Genomic DNA, 23,047 nt, shown 5'->3' on the forward strand with positions numbered 1-23,047 from the left:
AACTAGATTTTTTTTCCAATATCATGCATCCCTAGTCCTGTTCTACATTTGTTTTGCTGGATGTTGATCAGGTGAGCTAGAAAACTTTCAATGACTTTTAAATGAAGGCCATCACATAACACCAAACAAACTCACAAACAATGCATTCAGTGAGCATTCTACAGGAGAAAGGGCACCGGATAAATATATTAGATTAAAAACATTCCTAAAGAGAGCGTAAACAGCAAATGACATTGCAGAGAAATACTTGCCATTCACTTTGCAACTAGTGTCCTAAACTGAACTCAACTTTCGGCTTTTTGAATTACTTTTATGGTTTAGTTGCTCTTGTTATCAAATGCATTTTAACAGCCACAAGAGATCAGCTACTCTCTGCCTACAATAGATGGAAACAAATTAAACATTAAAATTTAATACAGTATAATACTACTAAGTTTGTTTTCAATAAGTCAGCAAATGTAAAAAGCAAAAGTTTTCTTGATATTTCTGATTCGGACACAAACTCACAGCATTTAGTGTGGTTATGCTGCTTTCAAGGTGAAAATGAATGCTGCTGCTCGCTGCTTTCCATTGTCTCCTTTATGAACAAGACTTTAACTCATGAATACGGCTTTATAAATAATAGAATATTATATAACACACCTACATTAACGGAAACTCTATATAACTTAATACCCTTAAGTACAAAAGTTAGTTTTATGTAACTACTTATATTCATTTATTCAAGTGTAGTTACTACATTTAACATACAGTGACCATGAATTGCATTTCTACAGTGAAAAACAGCTTTGTGTTAAATGTGAGCAATTATTAATGTCAACGGCTTAGTTCCTGTATTAATCTGGGGTTGCCATAGTGGAATGAACCGCCAACTTATCCAGCATAGGTTTTTCACAGCGGATACCCTTCCAGCAGCAACCTAACACTGGGAAACACCCATACACACTTACATTCACACACATACACTACGGCCAATTTAGCTTAATCATTTCCCCTGTACCGCATGTCTTTGGACTGTGGGGAAAACCGGAGAACCCAGAGGAAACCAACACGAACAGGGGGAGAACATGCTAACTCCACACAGAAATGCCATCTGGTCCAGCCGGGGAGCAACCATCTTGCTGTGAGGCGATCGTGCTAACCACTCCGCCACCGTGACGGACCTATTTGCGCAGTGATCATTTTTTAAATATACAATATACAGATTGCAGAAGCTTTTATCGTATTTTATCGGTATTTTCCCTTATTGGAAAGTGGTTTAAAAGTGGACAAACGTATTAAAACACCCTTAAAACCTGTCTATTTGTGATCAGATCAACCAAAGAGCATCTTAATACCAGTTGTAAGCAGTGCCAATTTTCCTTTCAAGCAAAAAACATATCTGGAAAATGACTCCTAATGCCATGAGAATGAATGGTGGTAAGTAACATTAATAGGATCATAATACCAGGCTAACAGTGCAACATTAAACATTAAAATGATCTCTGGTCTCCAGCACTACTTTTGACATCTCTCTCACACACCTCCTTTAAATCTAAAGTTAAAAAAAAAATGTTGCTTTGAATTTCAGAACATTCACTATGGTAGCTATTCTTACTGTGAGATAGATAACACTATCTAGAGGGGGTTTAGATGACTAGAACTAACGAATCTAAAAACGTATGCTAAGGACCGATTTTTGTTAAAAGTCACGTTAGATATGCACAACACTGGTTAAATGAGCAATATGCAACATTGTTGTATTGAGTGTTGCAGTAATATTTCTTGCAATAGAAAACTTTCATAGAGATATGCAATTTTATGAGCTTTTTTTCTGTTTTTAATCATTTATTTATGTAATGTTCATATCAAAATGAACAGTTAATAGATATTTGTCTGATCTAATTAAGGCTAAAAAAAGAAAAAAACACCATGCATGACTGAAAACCTCTGCAGATATTCTTATGTTGGTATAGGCATGTGCCGGAATAAGATTCTGACAGTATGATAACCTTGGATAAAAATATCACTGTGTCACAGTATTGTGCTCACTGCTTTAAAATATATTTTTTTCAAAAGTCTGGATAAAAAACAAAAACTCTTTTCTCCTTAGAAAACAATATACTCTATTTCTTGAAAGACATCATAGAGCAGTAAACACGTCAGGCTATATAATTCAAATGAATAATTGACTTCTGCTGTCTTCATTTGTTTCAAAAACACAGATTTCTTTACAATTTAAAACAGCATCTTTGGATATTTTTTCTGCTGAAGATACTGTTGTCCTAAAAAACAACAAAAAAAAACAAAAACAATGTAAATAAAAAATCGTACAAATACCTTAGCAACGGTTTTGCAGAAAATGTTGGCGGTTTCAAAACCTTGACTTTTTCAAACCACGATATACCTTGAAAGCTGATGTTTTTTCACTGATGTAAATTTTTCCATATGAGTTCAATTATTTGAGCTAGCGAAGTAGTCGCAATTGAAGTAAATTCCACGTTATTTGCGCCGCCCAGCTATAATTCATCTCTATTTGCATGTTTGCATTGACTTTGTATGTCATTTACGTGAACTTATACCTAATTCTGTGTTCATGGAAACCCAGCATTATTCTTATTCGCTGTTGTCTTTGTCATTAGTTTTTATTTTCTTCTCTCTGCTCGAATGGATAAACAACCAATGCATGTGTCACACAAATACTTGGCACATAAAAATGATACAAATAGCATTGTCGCAATGACAATACTTTTACAGTCTATTGCACAATAAATTCCACAGCCCTAATAAAAATGCAACTGCAAAAACTGAACTCTGATAAACCCAAGCAGAATTCTCCCAATTCCAACCCAATTCTTTTTAAAGACTTACAGCCTTTACCATCATTCGCCAGACATCTCTTAAACCCATAGTAAAGTTCAGCTCCCTCTAGCTGGCATTCATTAAACTTAGAAATTAACAGACCTCATCTCAATATCTTAAGGATTAGTAACAGTAATACAAATTCTAGCAGTGGCCAGGAAAAAGCCACATTCTCTGTTGGTTTGTTTTCTAATTTTAGGCCTATTCCCAATGATTTGCATTTATGCTGGGTAAATGAGTTAATGTAATGCAGATATATTCTCGGGTCATTCCGAATTACCCAAGGTTAAATATACAGAGACTTTGCAATAGAATGGTACTCAGGTAAACAAACTAGGTTACAATGGAAAGAACCCAGAAGGCCCTTTAAAATTGTAGGTGAAACATGCAAATCTAAACAAAATGCTACTGCGACTTTATTCTGGACAGAACTGCAAAACAGAAAAAGGAGACATGCTCAGAGTTTAAATACATTTTAAGAGCGGCACCCTAAGGAAGCACAGGATTGGCGGTAGTAATAGTAAAGAATAACAAGAACAAGAAAGACACAATAGAGCGCTTAGGAGTTTTAAAATCAGTGCTACCTTTTGTAGTGAACATCATGTTATGAATCAGATCCAGCATGCTACAGCACCGCATACATCTTAGCATCTCAGAGTGTTACACATTATTCTTCCTGCGCTTTCACTCGGCAGATCCAGAGTAAAGATAAAAGAAAGTGTCTTACTGAAGATCTACAGAGTCTGAGCGGATTCCCTTAATTAAGAGTGGCAACAGCTTAAACCTGGATGAGCCAATCCCTGGTTCTCAGCGCTCTCTGAACGCACTCTTTTAGTCTAATGAATGAGTCCTATCTTAGCTGTACAGCTCAATTTGCAGAATGACATTATTGCACTGTGGTACAATTTTTGTACTATACAAATGCTGTTATAAAACGCATCCCTGCTCTCAGTATCAATCTAAAACATTACGATTTTTGAGGCATTTTTGTTCATTTGATTCAATGGATGTCGATCTGTTCTGTTAGGAATCTTTTAATAATTTAAGAATGAACACAATCTCACAAACAAACATACAAAGAGAGATTCGCCAAACTGGTGTAAAAAGCATAAAATATAGTGTTTTAAAAGTCTATAGAAAACAAGTGGGAGATGACATACTGAATCTCATTGCCACTAGTGCATGATAAGTCGAGCTTGTTAACTTTCTTATTGAGCTAGACAAAAAAAAAACCATGACCTTGGATTTCTTTAGTGGTTTAGATGTTCATGTGATTGAATGCATTTGCACAGCTAAGACAAAATATTCTGACAAACTCTCAGCATTCAGTGTGGTTGTGTGGCTATCAGTGAGGAAATGAAAATCTTTCCATTGTTTCTTTTCATGTCTTTCCGCAGACTCATTAATACAGTTTTACAGGGTTTCTGCAGGTTTCACAAAGTCAAATTTAAGACTTTAAGACCTTTTTAAGACCATTTTAATGAAATTTCAGACTTATACAGGACATTATCTTATCATATATTATAATTAGTTATTTATTAGCCACAAATTTAAATAAATTGGCAAAACAAGCAAACCCTAGTTGTTGGCTTACACATTTAAAAAAAAGTCTTTAAAAGTTATAATAAACTACACTGACAAAGATTGATTTCTGCAAAACTGTTGCAAGCAACTTAAATAGGTTGAATTTAAACAAACAAAGTAAACTTAGTAATGTTAAACTTAATTTGTTTAAATTCAGCCCAAATATTTTTTACAGCCACTTAAAGTAAATAAATTTAGTAAATCCAAGGAATCATCTTTGAATATTTTTTTCCAGAGTAAATGTATACACAACAGTTTGTCCAGGTCTGTGTCCTCCCCATATACAAACTATAAATACAGAGAAATTTTGAACAAATATTAATTTGAGGATGATAATTAAACCGGCAAATAGAGTTATAAACAGAGTTTTGTTAAAAGTTCTATTGAGATGGAATTTTGGTCATTAGATGCGTGTTGGCCCGATTAGGTGTTACATGGACACAGGAAAATGAAGACTTGTTTGCAATTATTTAGGACCTAAAAGACAAAATTTCAGTGAATTTAAGACTTTTTAAAGGCCTACAATTTTGTTTTTGAAATTAAAACATTTTAGGACCCCGTGGTCACCCGGTTTTAAAAGAATAAATAACAACACTCTGCAGAACAATACTCTTTACTTAACAGAAATGATTTAAGAAATTACTTACAAAATAAATAAAAAGGAGAAGGTAGTTGGAAAATATTAAGCTTGTGTTCATCCCACACCATGTTAAAATTAATTTTTTGTTAAAGAATTTTTATGTCTAATATTTCTGTTCAAAATAAATAAATAAATCAAATACTACCTTAATAAAGTCTCTGTACGTCACTCTAGTGATAAAATTCAAAAGTTAGTTATGTCAAAAAAGTTACAGCTACATGTTTACATTTGATACTATTTTAACTGGCTGTAAATTAAAAAGCAACTGTTAATGTCTTAATACTTCCTTTAAAAATACTTTTAAAACTGTTATATTTACACGGCGTATAAATAAATACAATTAATGTGTTCAGATTAGTTCCTCAAACCAAAAAATGCTTATACAAACTTGCATTACAAGCAGTAGTTGTATAGACTACATTTCTGATTAGGGATGGGAAGATTAACCGATATGTATCGATACGCGGTCATGCGCATGCACGATGCGAGTGCATCGGTAGAGCAGCAGAGGATGAATGAAATTTTGGAAGCAAATCGAGATGCATCGGTTTTTGCGAGATGCATCGGTTTTTCCGAGATACAGCTTATATTTTTAATATAGAATGTATTTTTTATTTATTAACAAGTGTTGTTAACCTGTTTTTGGCGCATAATTTAATCGACCTACATAAAGTAAGCCTTAGCAACGGATTTGCGGATGTGCACACACTACAACTCAGTGTATCAGGTGTGCGGATGAAGCTAGTGGAGCGCCCTCAGAAAGCGCGAGAAGCAAAACAAACATTTTATTCCCCACTGATTTTGAAATCTAAAGTATGGCAACATTATGGATTTAAGGATGGACGACATGACAGGACAGATGCAATCTGCAAAATGTGCCGCGCATCTGTAAAATACGCAGGCAGTATGACTAATCTGATATCTCACTTGAAGCGGCGCCACGGTGTTGTTGTGAAAGCATCTTCCAGTGTTCCTGCATCCCCGGCTTTCGCACTGCTTCAACTAGCTCCAAAAGTGGTGAGAAAAGCATTGCAAGTTTTTTTTCCATGCGCAACAGTTCTGCTCGCTCTACGCCAATAACGAATGCTATTGCATTGTTCACCTGCAAAGATATTCAGCCTAGTGTCACGGAGAACGAAAGTTTTAAACACCTCCTCCTGTTAATTTTTATTTAATTATAATAATATTAAAAATAATAATGATAAAAATAAGGGGTGTCACGGTAGCACAGTGGGTAGTTTGACCACCTCACAGCAAGAAGATTGCTGGTTTGTTATATTTTTATTAGCCTGTTGTTTACAGTGACAGTGATGTTTCAAAGCAGCATAACACTGCTAGTTCACAACCTTAAGTTTTGAACAAGTGTGCCGCAAGCCTACGTTTGAGTGAAGGTTTCGGCCGTTAGATCGCCCCCTGGGGGCTGGCTGCAGTACAAGTCATAAAGCCCGCCTCCTCCGTGTTAATGAAGGAGACTTGAGCCCAAATAAAAAAAAATATTACACTTGCAATAAAATGTCCCGAAAGATAGTTCTGGTCGATTAAGGCACTGGTTATTGTGCTGAAATAGGTGCAGATCTTCATTTTTGTAAACAGTTTGTTTTTAGCAGTAATTTAATGCTGGGCGTGTCATCGTGATTTACAGCTGTGATTGACAGTTTCTCAAAGCGCGGCGTTTGAGCTTCGGCAGGAGACTGAAGTAGACTGAAATGTTATTATTCGATTTCTGTGTTATTTTACCATGACAAAATGAGTTCAGCAGTAAACTATAGTTTCTGACATATATGATCCTGGTGGAACACTGTTTATTCGCTAAGTTCAGGGCTTTTTTCGGGCTTTATTAGTTTGCTAATACACGCCTAGCCACCCAGATAGCAAAACACAGTTCCGGCTAGATTCTCGCCTGCCGGAGACTTATCTCTTAGAGCTCAGACTGACTAATGTTACCTCTGCTGGACCTACTCCGGATGCCTGGACTCACTCCCCGATTCCAGTCCGAGTCAATCGAGCCAGATGCGGCGGCCGAGCGAGCCGGTGCTGCCGCATGCGAGCCGGAATCAGCCCGCGACGCCGCGAGTAAAGTTATGCGCTGCGGCCTGGAGCTGGCGCGATTGAATATATAAAACCCTCATATTTGTTAACGTTATTACATCCATTTGTGTTGATATGACAGCAAACGCATGCTGAGAAGTTCGGGGGGCGTAGTTGATTTTACATAAAGCGTTTGATTGGAAGCTCGACTCTGCTCATTTTCGCGGCTCCTCCTCTGGCTCCATCAGACAATCCTTCTGCGCATGTCTGGCTCCAATTTCAGCAGTCTTTTGCGACAGTTTGTGCCCGTCAAGCAGGCGTTTTGCCCTCAAGGCGTTCAATGGGAAAAAGGGCTGTCGCGTCGTCCATATTTTTTACAGTCATTGGTTTTGAATAATCAGTGGCAAAATATATCTTTGTAAAACTTGTTTTCATAGTTGAAAAGTTAAATCACAATTCTTGTTGTGCAATGCTAAATTTATTTATGTTGAAAGAGTGCAAATATATACATTTATAATATATATTGCACTTACACATTCTGTTTATCTTGAAAATACTTAAATAATATGTGCTTTAGGTTCTAAAATGGCCCTCTACTGTAAACTGACACTCTGGCTCTGAGAGAAAAGCCAGTTTGTAAAAAAAGGCTTGGTTTTGCTTGGTTAATAAATAATCAAACTCATTCGATGGCACAGCATCCTCTTTCACATAATCTCATAAACTTGATCTAATTAGTTAGTGCTGAAATATCGCATCGTATCGTGATATGGGTGTGAATCGTATCGTGTTGCATCGCAATATGTCACAAATGTATCGCTAATATATCGGATCGTATTCTTTGTATCGAGATACGTATCGGATCGGCATTATAGCTTAGATGCCCAACCCTATTCTGATACATTTGGTCCATCAACTTTCCTTGAACACAAAATAATAACAACAGCTCAACCTATCAGTGTCCTCCACCCATTATCAGCAATGTTACGTGTTCCTTTAACAACTTCAATGTACTAATAAAATGACATTTCTTTCACCACAATTGCATCATGTTTTTAATAGCAAAACTTTACATTGGTTACAAGCAAGAGCAACGTTTAGAGCAAGATAAGCCATTTATCTTCACACTCAGCTGGCGACACAAAATCGAAAATAAATAAATAAATCAAGCTTTAATTGTTATCGTGTCTCCCGGGGCCCCCTATCTGGGTCTCAATTACAAACTGTGCCTGATTCTGGAGCTGACAGAATTGGGCCACGCGCAGGTTCAAGGCCATGCAGACACAGAACAAACCGCTCTCCATTAGATGATCGAGACTGATCGTCTGCAGTCCGCTGAGAGGCACAAGGTCACGCTAGCTCCAGCAGGGCCTCCGCAGAGCTAAAACCGCATCAACCTCTCTTCACCTTTTAAACAGTGCTAGGGTAGGAGCTTATACGCATGCATGTGGTAGGAGAAGAATCTGCTAAGAAATACCAAGTGCATAAAGGTAGAAGGAAAAGTGCTGTTCAGCTAAAATCACAGATGAAGCGTCCTTGGCCCTGACCAGGCCCAGGGCTGCACAACACATTGTTTCAGCATTGATATAGCAATGTGCGAATCTGCAATATACATCGCAAGATTTTCAATGTCGACTTGGGATTGCAATTAACCTAAAAACAACAGTTCAGAAAGTGCGGAACGTTTAACCCTAATAGAGTGAAGGATTCATTAAAGGCCTGTGGCTGTAACTGTGCATTCACACGGAAAGTAGCAAGAGTGTCGAAATCGCTGGAAGTCATTCATTTTCAATGGGAGCCAGCGGCGAGGAGCGTCATGTTTTCGCTGGTTTGGAAACGTCGAAGTCAACTTTATGGTAATGAGCTATGACAAAGTTCAGCAGGAAGCAATCGGAATGTTGAAGTCTACCATTTAAGAGGATTCCAGAGAACACAGTCCTGTGAACTTTGGTTCTGACCACAGTTGTTCCCAAAGGTTTGATTATTACGGTTGCCTAGTTTTCAGTTATTTACAATGTTTTCATACAGTGGCATACATAAAAAGGGCGAGTTGATTTGCATTAATATTTTTTTCTCTTAAAAAAGAGGGAATTTCACTCTAAGGCCCCGTTTACACTAGTGCGTTTTAGTTTGAAAACGCATAAGTTTTGCTACGGTTACGCCTTCCGTCCACACTACGGCAGAGTTCTCGAGCGCCGAAAACGGAGCTTTTTGAAAACGCTGGAGAGGCCGTTTTCATTCTAAAACGCTGCTGCTCCGTCTCAGTGTGGATGGGGAAAGACGGAGACATCTGAAAACGGAGGCGGGGCTGCAAACGTTCGCCTATCTGATTGGGGCTTTTCCTCAATATTAAGTAGCCTAACACACACAGTTCAGTCTCGCATCCTCTTCTTGTAAGTTAAGACTTCGCAAGTTTGATCAAGGCTGCAGTCTCCCCCTTCTCAGTTTGATATGGAAAACATACCGAGGACACGGGTAACTCTTCAAAGGGAACAGTGTACTTCATAACTTCATTCACATCACCCTGGCTACGTTGTTTCACTTTCTCAACAATAAAATGTAAACATGATTTAAGGAACTGCCTATTTTCTTTTTAATATTAGCAACTAAACAGACAGCAGAAATGTTGAGGCGCCGTGCTGCATATATGAGCGTCATCTTCACTGTGTGGATATTTATAACAAAACGGAGCCGATAACAACTGCCTCCTTTCAATTTCAGTGAAAATACGAAATGCACCCTCTCTTTTGCTGAATATCAGTTTTAATAATCGATAATTATAAAAGTATAACATACAATAAGTTTATACATTGTAGGAAATAAAGGCAAGCGATCAGTCAATGTACCTGGATTAATCATTAACTTATCTTTGCGCTTAACCAAAACATGTTACCCGTGAACAAGTAACTTAATAGATTCCAATGACCAAAGTCAGGGAATTGGCCTATGTCGTTAGATAAAGACAACAACATGAATGAAATATCACGTTTAGCAAATATAGTAAGATTAGATCCAGCGGGAGATGCTTGATGAGCAGTCCGACAAGCAGAGCTCTCATCTGGGTAGAAATGCTGGAGCGCTTGCCCGAGAGAGTGTGTGTGGTCACGTGATGTGCGTTTTCAGCGTTTTGGTGTGGACGGAGAGCAGTTCAGAAACACTGGGTAAAACGCGAGTGTGGACGCGGATCGTTTTCATTCTACAACGCCGTTTTAAAACTAAAACGCACTAGTGTAAACGGGGCCTAAGTATAAGGACAGTATTGATGCTTCAGAATATTTCAGACATACGGACACATATTGGATAAGTGGAGCAAAGCCACACTACACACAACAACTTGATCTTCCAAAGTTAAATTAATTTGATCGAAAGCGTGCAACATTTTTACGCTAGAAAGCTTGTTTTTTTTTATGCAGGAATGTAAGTGATTTGCTCAAATGCTGCAACGGCCAAATTAATTCGAGATTAAATATAGCAATTTTGGCGCTCTTGCAGCCAGAGCTATGAAGGCAGACAGCGTTGTCGTCAGGGTGGCCAGAGCAAACTTTGACACTCTCGCTACCTTCGGGGTGAACTCACAGTTAGAGTGCTTTCACACCTGTGGATGGATTGTTTTGTTCTAAACAAGGATTAAAATTTGTTACAATGTTGCTCTTTGTTCTTGGTGCGGATCGCTTTTACACAGCAAAGTTTCTAAACGGACCAAAATAGCTCAAATAAGTCACGTGCAAGTAAACTCTCCACACATTGGTCAGAGTTCCACGGTTTATTTTATTTATGACAATGAGCCATAAGACATTATAAGCAAAAAGCTCTGCTTTCATTTTGAATAGTGACACCCACAGAAATCGTCACCAAATAGAATTAGCTAGAATTATGCATTATAGGCTTTACATTTTAGAGAGAAGTAACAGATAAATCAAGACTGCTGTTTGGTCAAACAGACAAACAGCTCTCCTTAATAGTTCAGCATGCTTTCACTTTCATATTTGACATGAAACGCACATTTAACCGGTAGGATTGGGGACATCCCGCCCTACTCATTCTCTTTTCATCCAGCCATATATGCCTGTTACATATCCATAACACACGGTGATACAGCCTGGTTCGTTAGGTAAGTGGATCGTACTGCTTTCTTACTACAATCCATTCACTTCAGAGTTCGACTGAATTGAGCTGAGACCACCTCATTCAAGCATTCTCGAACTGATTGTTTTAGCGCAGATCCGTGCGTGACTGCTAGATTCACATATGGCAAATGAACTGTACTAACAGGGGAAACGAGCCAGGTTCTGAAACAAAAAGTCCATGTGTGAAGGCACCTTAAGATTTTGAGCAAATTGAAACCCTTAAGCCGAAAAAAAATGAATGAATAATTGAATAAATGAATGAATGAATGAATAAATGAAAATTTCATTTCTTGCGGCCAAAGTTTAAATATTCTACAATTAAGACTACAGAAGTCAAGTGGTTCAAAGGTTTCCAAATTTGTCAAAAATAGGTGTGAGCAATTCCATGCAAATGTCAACCTTGCTATGAAAAACAAAGTATTAACAAAAATAGCAAAAGCCTTTCTAAGTTTGTGTAGGCTTGACTTTTACAGTACTGTAAAATGTGTCCCTCAGTGTTTTCAAACAATTATATTTGATTTACCAAATTCACACAAGTGGCAATTTCTGCTGTAACATCCATAACAGCTTTTTCCTCATAAACACAAAAATGTTAAATAAAATGATCAGTTTTGTGCTATAGAGAGCCAACTTTTTTCCATGATTAGCATTATTTCTTTTGGGTTGTGTAGTTTAATTGTAAAATGTCATCTACTGTACTTGCATACTTTTTTGGTCAAATGTATAACAAGTTTATTTTCCTTATCTAACCTCTTAAGGCCCAAGGTGTTTTTTTACATGCATTTTTTTAGAGAAAAATTATGTCCATATATGTGGACTTGTGGTCTGAATTTACATAACACTATCCTGATTGTTTTTCGATGCATTAATAACACACAGTTTTTTATTGAGTATGTTTTGACTATCAGAGACTAAAAAATTTTTGTTCTCATTTTGGACAGTTAAAAATAGTGTTTGGGACATTTCATACGCTGCAAAACAGTTGCAGAATGACACTGTATGTCTGTAACAAAATATAAAACATTCTAAGTATTTTAAATGGCTACTTAAATGTGCTATCCACTTATGTGGCCACTAAGCCCTAGGAGGTTAAAATGTGAAAAATGTTTACGAATTGATATTTTTCTGATCCTATAACTTTGTGGTTAGTTGTAGTAGTAGTGGAAGATATCCTAATGTTACATCTATAACGCTGAAATTGCTTGTGTTCAACAGTTTAAGGACAACTTTGAAGAAAGGTTTATCCACTCCAAATGTTGACTACAATACAGTGCTCTTCTAAATTTGATGATTGGCCCTCAACAAACCTCATTCTCCATCTGGCAGGTTGATCCTTCAGCAATACTCTTGAACAAATATTCACACAATGTCTTTGACAGGTCACACCTGGAGTTTTTTTCCAACACTTTATCTTTGTCTACTGTATGTAAATTCTTGGCTTTTGAAAGTCATTGTAAAAGAGGAGAGACCTTTAACTGTATTGTGTTAAAGGTTTGTCCACGTTGCTCCTTAGTAGGCCTCCTTCTGTTTGTAAAAAAAGTGTACATGAGTGAGAGGGGATATATATCAGGTTATACCCCATGACGTGCAAAACTTAACTGAAGTCAGGTTGGCTGATATACTAAACGTTTATATTCAATATTATGAGAAATATATTAATTAATTAATTAATTAATTATGTGAATAGCTAAAGTCTCTGCTAACAAGAACGTGCTGTGCTGTACCTTTTGTTACAGATCATACACGAGTGAGAAAGAAACATGCAACATTATACGCTTGTCATGTGCAAAACTAAACTGAAGTCAGGTTGGCCAATAAAACCAATTATTTATATTATTCAATATTATAATAAATAAACAAATGAATATGAAGACAAATTAACCAATAACATGAATGCCTTAAGTCTCTGCTAACAAGAAACCTTCTTTGCTTTTCTTTTTAATCTGCATATTGTTTATTTATTTTATTCTAATAACCAAATAATAAATACCAAATAGGGTTAATACCATGCTTACCCTTGCTTTTAAATTTTTTTAAAGAGGAATATAAATTGTCAGGGACATATTTATGATCCATTTCTAAAATTAAAACAATTAAAATGCAATTTCTTAACAGTGACACAATTCAAAAGTGCCTTTATGTGTGGCATTTTACATGCTTATAGAGGAATTAGCAACCTACTTCAGACATGACGTCACATGGGTTTCCGTTTGCGAAAAGAGTCGGTTTGTGAAAAGAGTCGGTTGCAATAGCAAACTTGTCGTGTTGTGCGGTAGGATGCCAAAAGTGTAAGTTTACATACCCTGCCGTACAGGTGCAGTTCACTGTCAGAAAGCAGTAGTTTTGCTTGTTGATGATTATCCTGGCCTTGTATAGCTCCATTATTTTCCCCTTGTCTTTGGCCAGGCAGAACCTCGGTTTTTAGCACTATATAGTTTTGAATCTAATCATAAACCATTATTTCTTACACATGACCACACAGAACACAAGTGTTGGCATCAAAGACTTGTAGGCCTTTAACTTCTCTTTTGTAAAATCACTTGGAGCTTCAACGAGATTGTATATTTCGGGCTGGATGCTTGGCCATTTCGCTTTATCCAATATTCATTGGGAAGGTGCTATCGCAAATAGACCTGTCAGACGAACACAGTTTACTTTAACGTTAATTTTGCAGAATATTTGTGCTTATTACTGGGTGACAAGCTGTTATAATACACTGAAAGCAATATTTATAAAATATATATATATATATAGTATGTAATTAATATAACTTATTTCTAAGACAACAAACTTTGTCGTTTTTTTCTGCAACATTGCTTGCTGGTAATTAGTCTATTGCTACTTTACTTTTAAAATAACATTGATTGTTACCATGAACAGTATTTATATATAGGTCTTAAACTGGGGTAAAACTATTTGTTAATTCAAATAAAAGCAAATATTTAGATTAAACAAATAAATTAGTGCTGGGAAATGATTAATAGCATCTAAAACTAAAGTTTATTTATTTTTTTACAAATTATGTTTCTGTACAGTGTAAAACATTCATTCAAATACTTAGTTTGAAATGGCAAATTTATAAACAAACAAAAGAAGAAGTTTTAATAGAAATTACTCTTAACCAGTTAGTTGGGAAATCCTTTCAGTGGAGAAACAGACCAGCTATTTAAGGCAGGCAGTACCGAAGCCTAAGGAGCAAACCAGTGTGTTTTTAAGACAGTTTTTATCCTGACATTATAAGACTTTTGAAGAAGACTAGTTTAAATACTATTGTTAGCTAATATGTATTATAATAAAAGTATAAATAGTTAAATTAGCACAAATTGTCAATATTATAACTATTATAGGAAACTGTGCAATAAGAAATTATTTCTTCCCTTCTGTGATTTTTAATGGGTTATATTTTATATAAAACTATTTTTTTACATATTAATGAAATTACAAAAGCTTATTATGTTACTTTATACACTCATATAATTACTTTATATCTTTTAAAACAAAAGCCCTATACAATTATGTATTAAATATATGGATTGGACTTTTAAAATGTTTCTCTGTGTCATTTCCGCAAAGTGAGTGACATTCTCGATAATGTCAACTCGCAACATCACTTACAATATTATTAGAAAACAAATACCAAACACCCCTAAGCCCTACTAATAACCGAACGATGATAATAATGCCTCTGTTTGCACAACTAATGAGAATAAAACAAACATCTTGTGAATGAGATCTGTTTGGAGACAATATTAAAATAAGTAACACCTTGATTTAAAGTGCATAAGTTGAAACTGGGATAAAACCATGCGAGGCTCAAAATTCATAGAGCTCAAGGAAAACAAAAAGCTGTATTGTTGACATTGAAAGTCCTCTCTGAGAACAGTGCTTTTGAAACAAGAACAGAGCTTCCCCACAGAGAAAGAAAATCTTTTTTTCTCCAAACTCAAAATAAACAAGAGACCAAATATCCAAAAACTGGCTGTTTAGAAATGGGAAATCAAAAGATTGATTCCATTTGTGAAAAAAACCAAGCGTATACTCTCAAGACTGCAATGTCACACTTGTTAAACCTCTTATTACGTCCTAAAAACTTTGCGCTGATATGAAACATTGTCCAGCTGCCTTAAATTTCTGCATTTCTGAACAGGACTGGGTTTAAAGAGCAGAAACACACAAGAACCGAACACTTCTCAATCTGTCACCTAAAGCAAATGAGAGCTTCACAGGAAGTTAAACGCACTGCACTGCAAGTTATATATAGATGAAGCAGGGGCTGCTGGGACAGAGAGCGGTTTATAATCTTCCTCCTGGCTGTCCTGACACTGCCGGCAGGCGGAGGCTCTCTGGAACTATTAGATAGCAGAGAGATGTCAGTCCACAAGTGCTGTAAAAAAACAGAAACTGAGGACGGAAGGGTGGCAAAGAGCAAAATCCAGAGGAATGAGCGGCCTTCTTCACACATAAACCCCTTAACACACACATGGAAAAGCAAATACTAGTCATCCAAAGGGTGAACCACCCGGCCGGCACCCACTAAACGCTCACTCACCTCCACAGTTAACGATTAAATTATTGTTCTGAATCTGCAAGGATCAGTATTGCACAATATTGGTCATAGCTTTGGCCTGTAGAGAGGCACAGTGACGCCCATGCATTTGCAACCATGATTACTTTTATTTATTGCCTTCATGAAAGTTACAAACCAAACCAACCAGCTCTGAGATGAATCACCAAATTATCAAAAACAATGCCATACACAATCAGACACAATATATGAGAAAGCAATAGAACTTGTTTGTGCTTAAAACTGTACCAAACCAACAAAATTAACCAATGAGACTTTCTAGCAAACCAGATACACTTCACCAGCTTTTGCTCAATACACCGTTTGACAGAATCTACTGTAAACACTATGTGAAGTTACTTATTTAACCTATAAATCCATAGACAACCTATATAACACATAGGGCTGCATGAAAAACCTAACACTGCTATATTTTTATTTTGTGGTATATATTGTAATATGAATACAACTTCAGCATACGATTTAATATCTCTTCTTGGAACGAATTTATAGTGGTAAATCGGTTGGGATGATTCTGCAGTGGGAGTGCATCTCCATAAAATCTAATAAACAATCTATACAATTTTTGGGGTCCGACACATTTTCGTAGTTTTTTCTATGCTACTTGCAGTGCGTTTCTGAATTTGTATGTGTTGTAAGTATTTTCATGCATGTGTTTAGTCAGTGATTGATGAATTAATGTTTACTATTTCCATCGTCGTCAAATATAATAAATAATCCTATAAACTTTTTGGGCTTCCCCGGCACGTTTTTGTTGTGGTCTGTGCTATTTGCAGTGCAATTCTTTATTTGCACGAGTTGTATTTTCATGCATTACAATCTATAAATATAGATTTATAGAAAGATACAATTGAAAGAAAGGGTTTTATCGTGTCCCAAGACTAACAGTATTCAACTACAGTGACTGAATGATGAAAATAAAAAAATGATTTATAATATTCATCCAAAGTTATGGTCGCAAATGGTACAATTTCTTATATGTGAATGTTTTTATACAATCACAGGCATCAAAAACACATTGTGTATCATGCAGTGTGACTGTTATGAATGATCACATAGCGATATCAATGTTGAAACGATATATTGTGCAGTCCTTATAACACACCACATAAAGATTGCTCTTTTAAGGTTCTTTCACGTAGTAATGATTCTTTCTAGGACCATACTGTTCTAAAGATCCTCAAATTGTTCTTTAAAAGCACCTGCAGTTCATTACTGAAGCTCGAGAATCGAGCACTCTCTTAATATGTAAAGTGATTCTTTCCTAAAAGCTCTATACATTTTCAAAATCTAACTTCTTTTCTACCCATTTTTTTTTTAGTTATTTGATTGTTTTTAGTTTAAGAAAACTTTTAACCATATCTGTTTAGTTGAGGACGTATCTTAAGTAACAAAGATGTTTGATTTTACCCCCCTAATTATTACTTTAACAATTATAGCTATGACTGTTTTTACCTATTAATTAGAAGGTTTTTGCATAAAGAAGTCACGAAAAATGTAAAAAAAAAAAAAAAATTAACACGGTAACAACACATACTGTCCATTTTTGATACTTGGCCATCACAAAGATCCTTTCTTTTTTAAACTAAACAAATGGAAGTTACACTGCAACTTCAAACTTTGTGTTTTCCAGAAGCTGTGATATATTTCATCTGCAGAGGGTCAATGACATTCAGTTTTACCAAAAACCATCATGACAATGAACATAAAGGCATCATAGAGGATTATGAAGACATTTCACAGAAACGTGGTCTTTATCACATTTATATCCTGTTGTTTGTAATTTTGCTATTAGCTGTTGTACAAATACAGCAATAAAAAAGTACTGAAGTGGTATGTGCCGTTTAGTATGGGTTTATTATTTTCATTTTTTAAACCTTAACAGAACCTGCGATATTTAGAACTAGAAAAAATAATATTAACAAAAAATATATTATAAAATAATACATATATTAATAGTTCTAATATGAATAAAATAAATACGCTTATATTTTTTTTTTTGAAAATATATTTAAAAAAAATATTATTCCAAATATTTTTCTGGTCCTACATTATTCATTCAAAGCATAGATCTTTATTGAACCTAGAAAAAGTGCTCTATTGAACATCAAACGTTTCTGTTAGAAGCCAAGGAACCCTAATACAGTACATTTTAGAGCAAACCAATTAGTACCAACACTAAACTAAATCTGTATTTAAGACATTACGTATTAATAAGTTTGACAATAAAAATTGCAATACATCATCACTGCACCTGCACTGGCCTAAAAAGTCTAAATTGCATAGTAGTGGCATGCGATTTTGTTTAATCATTTTTCTTTGGCTGAGTCCCTTTAGTTAACAGGGGTCACCACAGTGGATAAAACCGCCAACTTATCCAGCATATGTTTCACACAGTGGATGCCATTCCAGCCGCAGCCCAGTAGTGGGGAAACACCCAGTATGCATGTTTTTTATGCTTTTTTTTTAAACAATGTTATGATGGCAATTAAGAAGGTGGTTTACCTAACCCATTGTTGTGTACTTTATTTCTCCCTACATAAATGACACTCCCACGGTATTGTTTAAGGTGTATTGTTAACTTTGAATGTCTTTACCAGGAAGAGTATTGTTAAAAAAAGAACAGAGCTTCCCAGAGAGAAATATAACCTTTTTCATTTTAGAATTCACACATTAGAAAAATTAAAAACCTGTATTATAAAATATATTTAAGTATGCACTTTGGGGGATATATAATGTACAAAAGCACTGCTGTGTCGACATTTTTAAAATAAATATTATTTGTGAAGTTAATATGATTTCTTTCCTTTTTTAATTAAAAAAGCAATACATTTATATATTTTAGTTGTTCTCCCACTGCATCTATTTTTACATTATAGTGTTTATTAATAATTTGATTTAATGACATGTTTTTCAATAATAAAGTTATATGCTTCATTGTTTAAAAATGTATATTTACATTACTTATATTATTACAAATATTACTTATTTATATAACTTTTAAAATAGGTTATCATAAAATTTTAGTATAAATAAGCCATTAAAGCTGTATTGTTAACATTAATAGTCTTTACCAAGAACAGTATTTCTTAAAAACAGAACAGCTTTTCAAATAGAAATAATCCTTTTCCTTTTAAAATGCACACAATACAAAAATTAAAAACCTATATTATTAAATATATTTAAGTATGCACTTTGAGAGATAAATAATGTGCAAATCACTGCCATGTCAACATCTTGTAAACCGAAAAATTATTTGTGTAGTTAATATAATTGCTTGCTTCCTTTAATTAAAAACAATACATTTATATTATAGTTGTTCCTCCACTGCATCTCTTTTATATTATAGTGTTTATTAGTAATTTGAATTAAATTGTACTGTTTTTCAATTATAGACTGAGTTATATGCTTTATATTTAAACAATTATATTTATATTACTTATACATATATATTACTTATTTATATAACTTTTAAAATAGCTTATTAAAAATTTAGCATAAATAAGCTGTTTAAGCTGCTTTGTTAACTTAAATGTCTTTACCAAGAACAGTATTGTTTAAAAACAGAACAGAGCTTCCAACAGAGAAATATAACCTTTTCCATTTTAGAATTCACACACTACAAAAATTAAAAAGTGAAAAACCTTTATTATTAAATATATTCAAAGATTGCAATTTGGGGGATAATTAATGTACTAAAGCTCTGCCCTGTTGACATTCTGAAAACTGAATATTTACTTGTGCAGTTAATAAGATTTCTTTCTTTTTTTTATTTAAAACAATACATTTATTGACTTAAACTGTATTTTTTCAATTATATTTATATTACTTAAACTATTACTTATACGTAGGCCCACACGAAATCTGCGCACAAAGAATTCGGCAGATTTCCTCAGATTTTTAGCCCATCATTGATTCTGTTTATTTACATGACTAAATGTGTGTACATTTATCTTTATTCTGTTTTTAAATTAATTTCACTAATGTTATTGAATAATATGAAAATATTGATCTGATTTATTTACAAATACAGCTTGTAAAGTAATTTTTTCTGTCTTTAGTATATGTTAAATATGAGACTTGCTTTGCTTGCCAAATAAAGTGGATCTAATTGGATTTGCATTGTAAACATTAAATAAATGTTAAAAAGATATAATTTCTATACAATATATTAAGGTTTTAGATGTGATGCTCCCAAATTATTCTGCATAAATCCACAAATTTTAAACAAACTTTGCAGAAATAGCAAAAAAATCTCAGCAGATTCTGTCTGGCACTACTTATACGTATATTACTTATTTATATAACTTTTCAATTAGCTTATTATAAATTGTTTGCATAAATAAGCTGTTTAAACTGCATTGTTAACTTAAATGTTTTTACCAAGAAGAGTATTGAAAAGAAATATAGCCTTTTCCATTTTAGAATTCACACATTAAACATTTTTTGAAGTGCAAAACCAATATTATTAAATATATTTAAGCTTATGGCCACTTAGGAGGGTAAATAACTTACAAAAGCACTGCCCTGTCGACACCTTTTGTACATTTTTTCCAAGAGTTCATTAAATCAAAGAACAGAAATGTGCTAACAGATTAACATAACGTGTCCGTGTAAACAATCGTTCAAATAATATTGTATAAACTAAAGCGACATGCATGCAAATTACAACAGCACTTATGGCATGCAATGACAGTGAGATCAAACTTTCTGACATCCTGTTTCAACATCGTGCACTAGCAACAGACAGTCTAGATAGGGATCTGATAGATTTTAGGACACAGTTAGCTCGCATGTAAGCATTCCATCAGCTAGAGCGCGATGAACTGGACTCGGTCACCCTATTTGCTCCAGGTTTGTTGTCATTGGCGCACCCGTGCTTGTGAAAACCTCCATTCAAACACACACACACACAGTAGTGGTGAACTTTAAACACTACATTGGCCAGAAAACGACAGCAGTTCGGCAGGGGTGCAGTTAACTTCTTATATGGTTACTCCGAGGCCTATTTCGAGAAGGAATACAATAGTTCCTGCCCTCTTCTGTTGATTTAACAGCAGATAACAAACCTAGATGTAGATAACAGCTGAAAATAAAATAAGAAGCGCTTGACAGGATGTGCCTATAAAAGTGTGCGTCACGATACAACTCTACATCTATATATTTAGACACCCTACTTCAAAATACACGTTTCATGTAATGTTAGAAGCATAACAACCCGATTATTATCCATACACACACACCACAAAGACTCGATACACACTTATTTTCACTCAACCCTCAAGATCACACCTCCTCAGCGACAAACGCGCTTGAGTAGGTTCACATCTAACGTTAGCAAATTCAACCACAACACTGAAACATGTCACGCGTTAACTGCTTATTTTGGTCAAGCCACCGACGGCACAACACAGCACATGACGGCTGACCTCAAACCTTCTCCCGTCGCTTTTCAAGCGTTGCTTCCCGTTCGGTTTGGATGAGGTCGGCGCGCGGCGACAACACGCTTCCCTGCTAACGTTTAAATCACACCAGCGGGCTTCTAATCATGTTTTAACTGTGTTTCATGACACACATTCACACTGAACGCAGCGTGAAACGGCGACTAAGCGAACCAGGCTTTGGCTAAGCCTCGAGGTGGGCATTTTTGAGCCCTATAAAGCCTCCAATTTGTCTTTGGAAATGCAAAATTGCCTTTTCTTGAAACTTACCAGCGGGTCCTTTTTCTTTTGCATCTTCCGTCAGCTTTCGTTGCATCTGTCTGACGGCCGCTGATGGCGTCATCGCGCTAGTCACGCAAATAGGGGCGGAGCGGTTGGGAGAGACCGGAACTGTCAACAAACTTCGCAAGCTAATCCAAATCAAATAGTTTCCTCGAGAGAAGGTGTCTTTAATAAGAACAACTTCTAAGGACTTCTTAGAAATCAATTATAAGTGCATATGGTGACAGCGATGTAGGCGTAAATAGCTTCTGGCGATAATATTACAAAGTATAATAACACATAGACGCCAGCTGCATTGTCTCAAAAGATGCAAGATACAAAGCCTTTGATATGATCATTGAATTAAAATAATTTCCCCCTCAAAAAGTCGTGTATTTTGTTGTATATAATTCTGATGCAGTTTCAGTTCTCTAAATAAAACCTGAATATTTAGTTTTGCAGTTAATATTTCTTTCGTAATTAATAAATTTGTATTATTTAGCAGTTCCTCTGCATCTGTACTATCAGAATTTCATAAAAATAAAATGACTCGGGTTTCTTCCCAGTGATGGGTTGCAAGTTGGGCATCTGCTGCAAAAAACATGCTGGACAAGTTGGCAGTTCACTCCGCTGTCGTGACCCCAGATTAGGAACTAAGCAAGAAAATAAATGAATGACTCGGGTTTCTTTTCATTTAAAGATGTTTACTGAATTTTTTAAGCATCATAACAATAAACTCTATTTTTTACTTTCCTATCTGGTAATATAACTTAAAACAGTGGGCGGAGCAAACCATTACAAACAAAGGAGTATGGATGAAATCAACAACATATCAACAAATTTCAACTACATGATTTTAAGCACCATTATATTAAATTAAATAGTCTCTTTCAACATCTATGGTATAGTACATTGTTTATAAATAATTTTAAATAAATTTATTCATTCATTTTCTTGTCACCTTTTATTAATCCGGGGTCGCCACAGCGGAATGAACCGCCAACTCATCCAGCACGTTTTTACGCAGCTGATCCTTCCAGCCGCAACCCATCTCTGGGAAAATTTTACATAAATTATGTTTTTAATTTTTAACAATAGAGTGAGTTATCATTGTTTAAAAACTTATATACAATTTCTTATACTACTTATACTTGGGGCTACTTGGGTGGCGAAGCGGTTTGCATGTTCTCCCTGTGTTGGCGTGGGTTTCCTCCGGGTGCTCAGGTTTCCCCCACAGACCATGGTACTGGTGAACTGAATAAACTAAACTGGCCGTAGTGTGTGTGAATGCGTGTGTATGATTTTTTCCAACTACTGGGTTGCAAGGGCATCCACTGTGTAAAACATATGCTGGATAAGTTGGCAGTTCATTCCGCTGTGGCGACCCCTGATAAATAAAGGGACTAGCTGAAGGAAAAATGAATGAATGATTTATTACTTGTTTATAACTTTAAAAAAAACAGCATATGACATAATAATACAATCAGTACAAGTGCTTGCTGCTTTTCTTTCAAACTTTGATATGAATATCATTATTTATTTA

At 35.3% G+C, this 23,047-nt stretch overlaps 2 protein-coding genes across 8 annotated transcripts in view; one reads left to right on the forward strand and one right to left on the reverse strand.

Moving 5' to 3' along the window:
• Positions 1-23,047, reverse strand: part of atp2c1 (ATPase secretory pathway Ca2+ transporting 1) — an 87,421-nt gene that overhangs the window by 63,780 nt on the left and 594 nt on the right. For 2 of the 5 annotated variants that reach the window (XM_087287695.1, XM_087287698.1), the window contains exon 1: positions 21,514-21,565. The exons of 1 other annotated variant lie outside the window; for it this stretch is intronic. In XM_087287695.1, the coding sequence (XP_087143821.1) occupies positions 21,514-21,537 (24 nt within the window). In that variant the 5' untranslated portion in view covers positions 21,538-21,565. Of the gene's footprint in view, positions 1-3,425; positions 3,614-21,231; positions 21,566-23,047 lie in introns of those variants that run through there. 2 more of the 5 variants (XM_087287696.1, XM_087287697.1) reach the window with 2 other exon arrangements.
• The window catches only part of ubxn11 (UBX domain protein 11), a 43,399-nt gene that overhangs the window by 2,362 nt on the left and 17,990 nt on the right, over positions 1-23,047 (forward strand). For 2 of the 3 annotated variants that reach the window (XM_087287784.1, XM_087287787.1), the window contains exon 2: positions 17,436-17,552. The exons of the other annotated variant lie outside the window; for it this stretch is intronic. The gene's annotated coding sequence lies outside the window, so the exon portion shown is untranslated. The remainder of the gene's footprint in view (positions 1-17,435; positions 17,553-23,047) is intronic. 3 annotated transcript variants of the gene reach the window in all.

This window comes from Danio rerio, chromosome 16 (genome assembly GCF_052040795.2).
Source record: "Danio rerio strain M-AB ecotype USA chromosome 16, GRCz13ab, whole genome shotgun sequence".
NCBI lineage: Eukaryota > Metazoa > Chordata > Actinopteri > Cypriniformes > Danionidae > Danio > Danio rerio.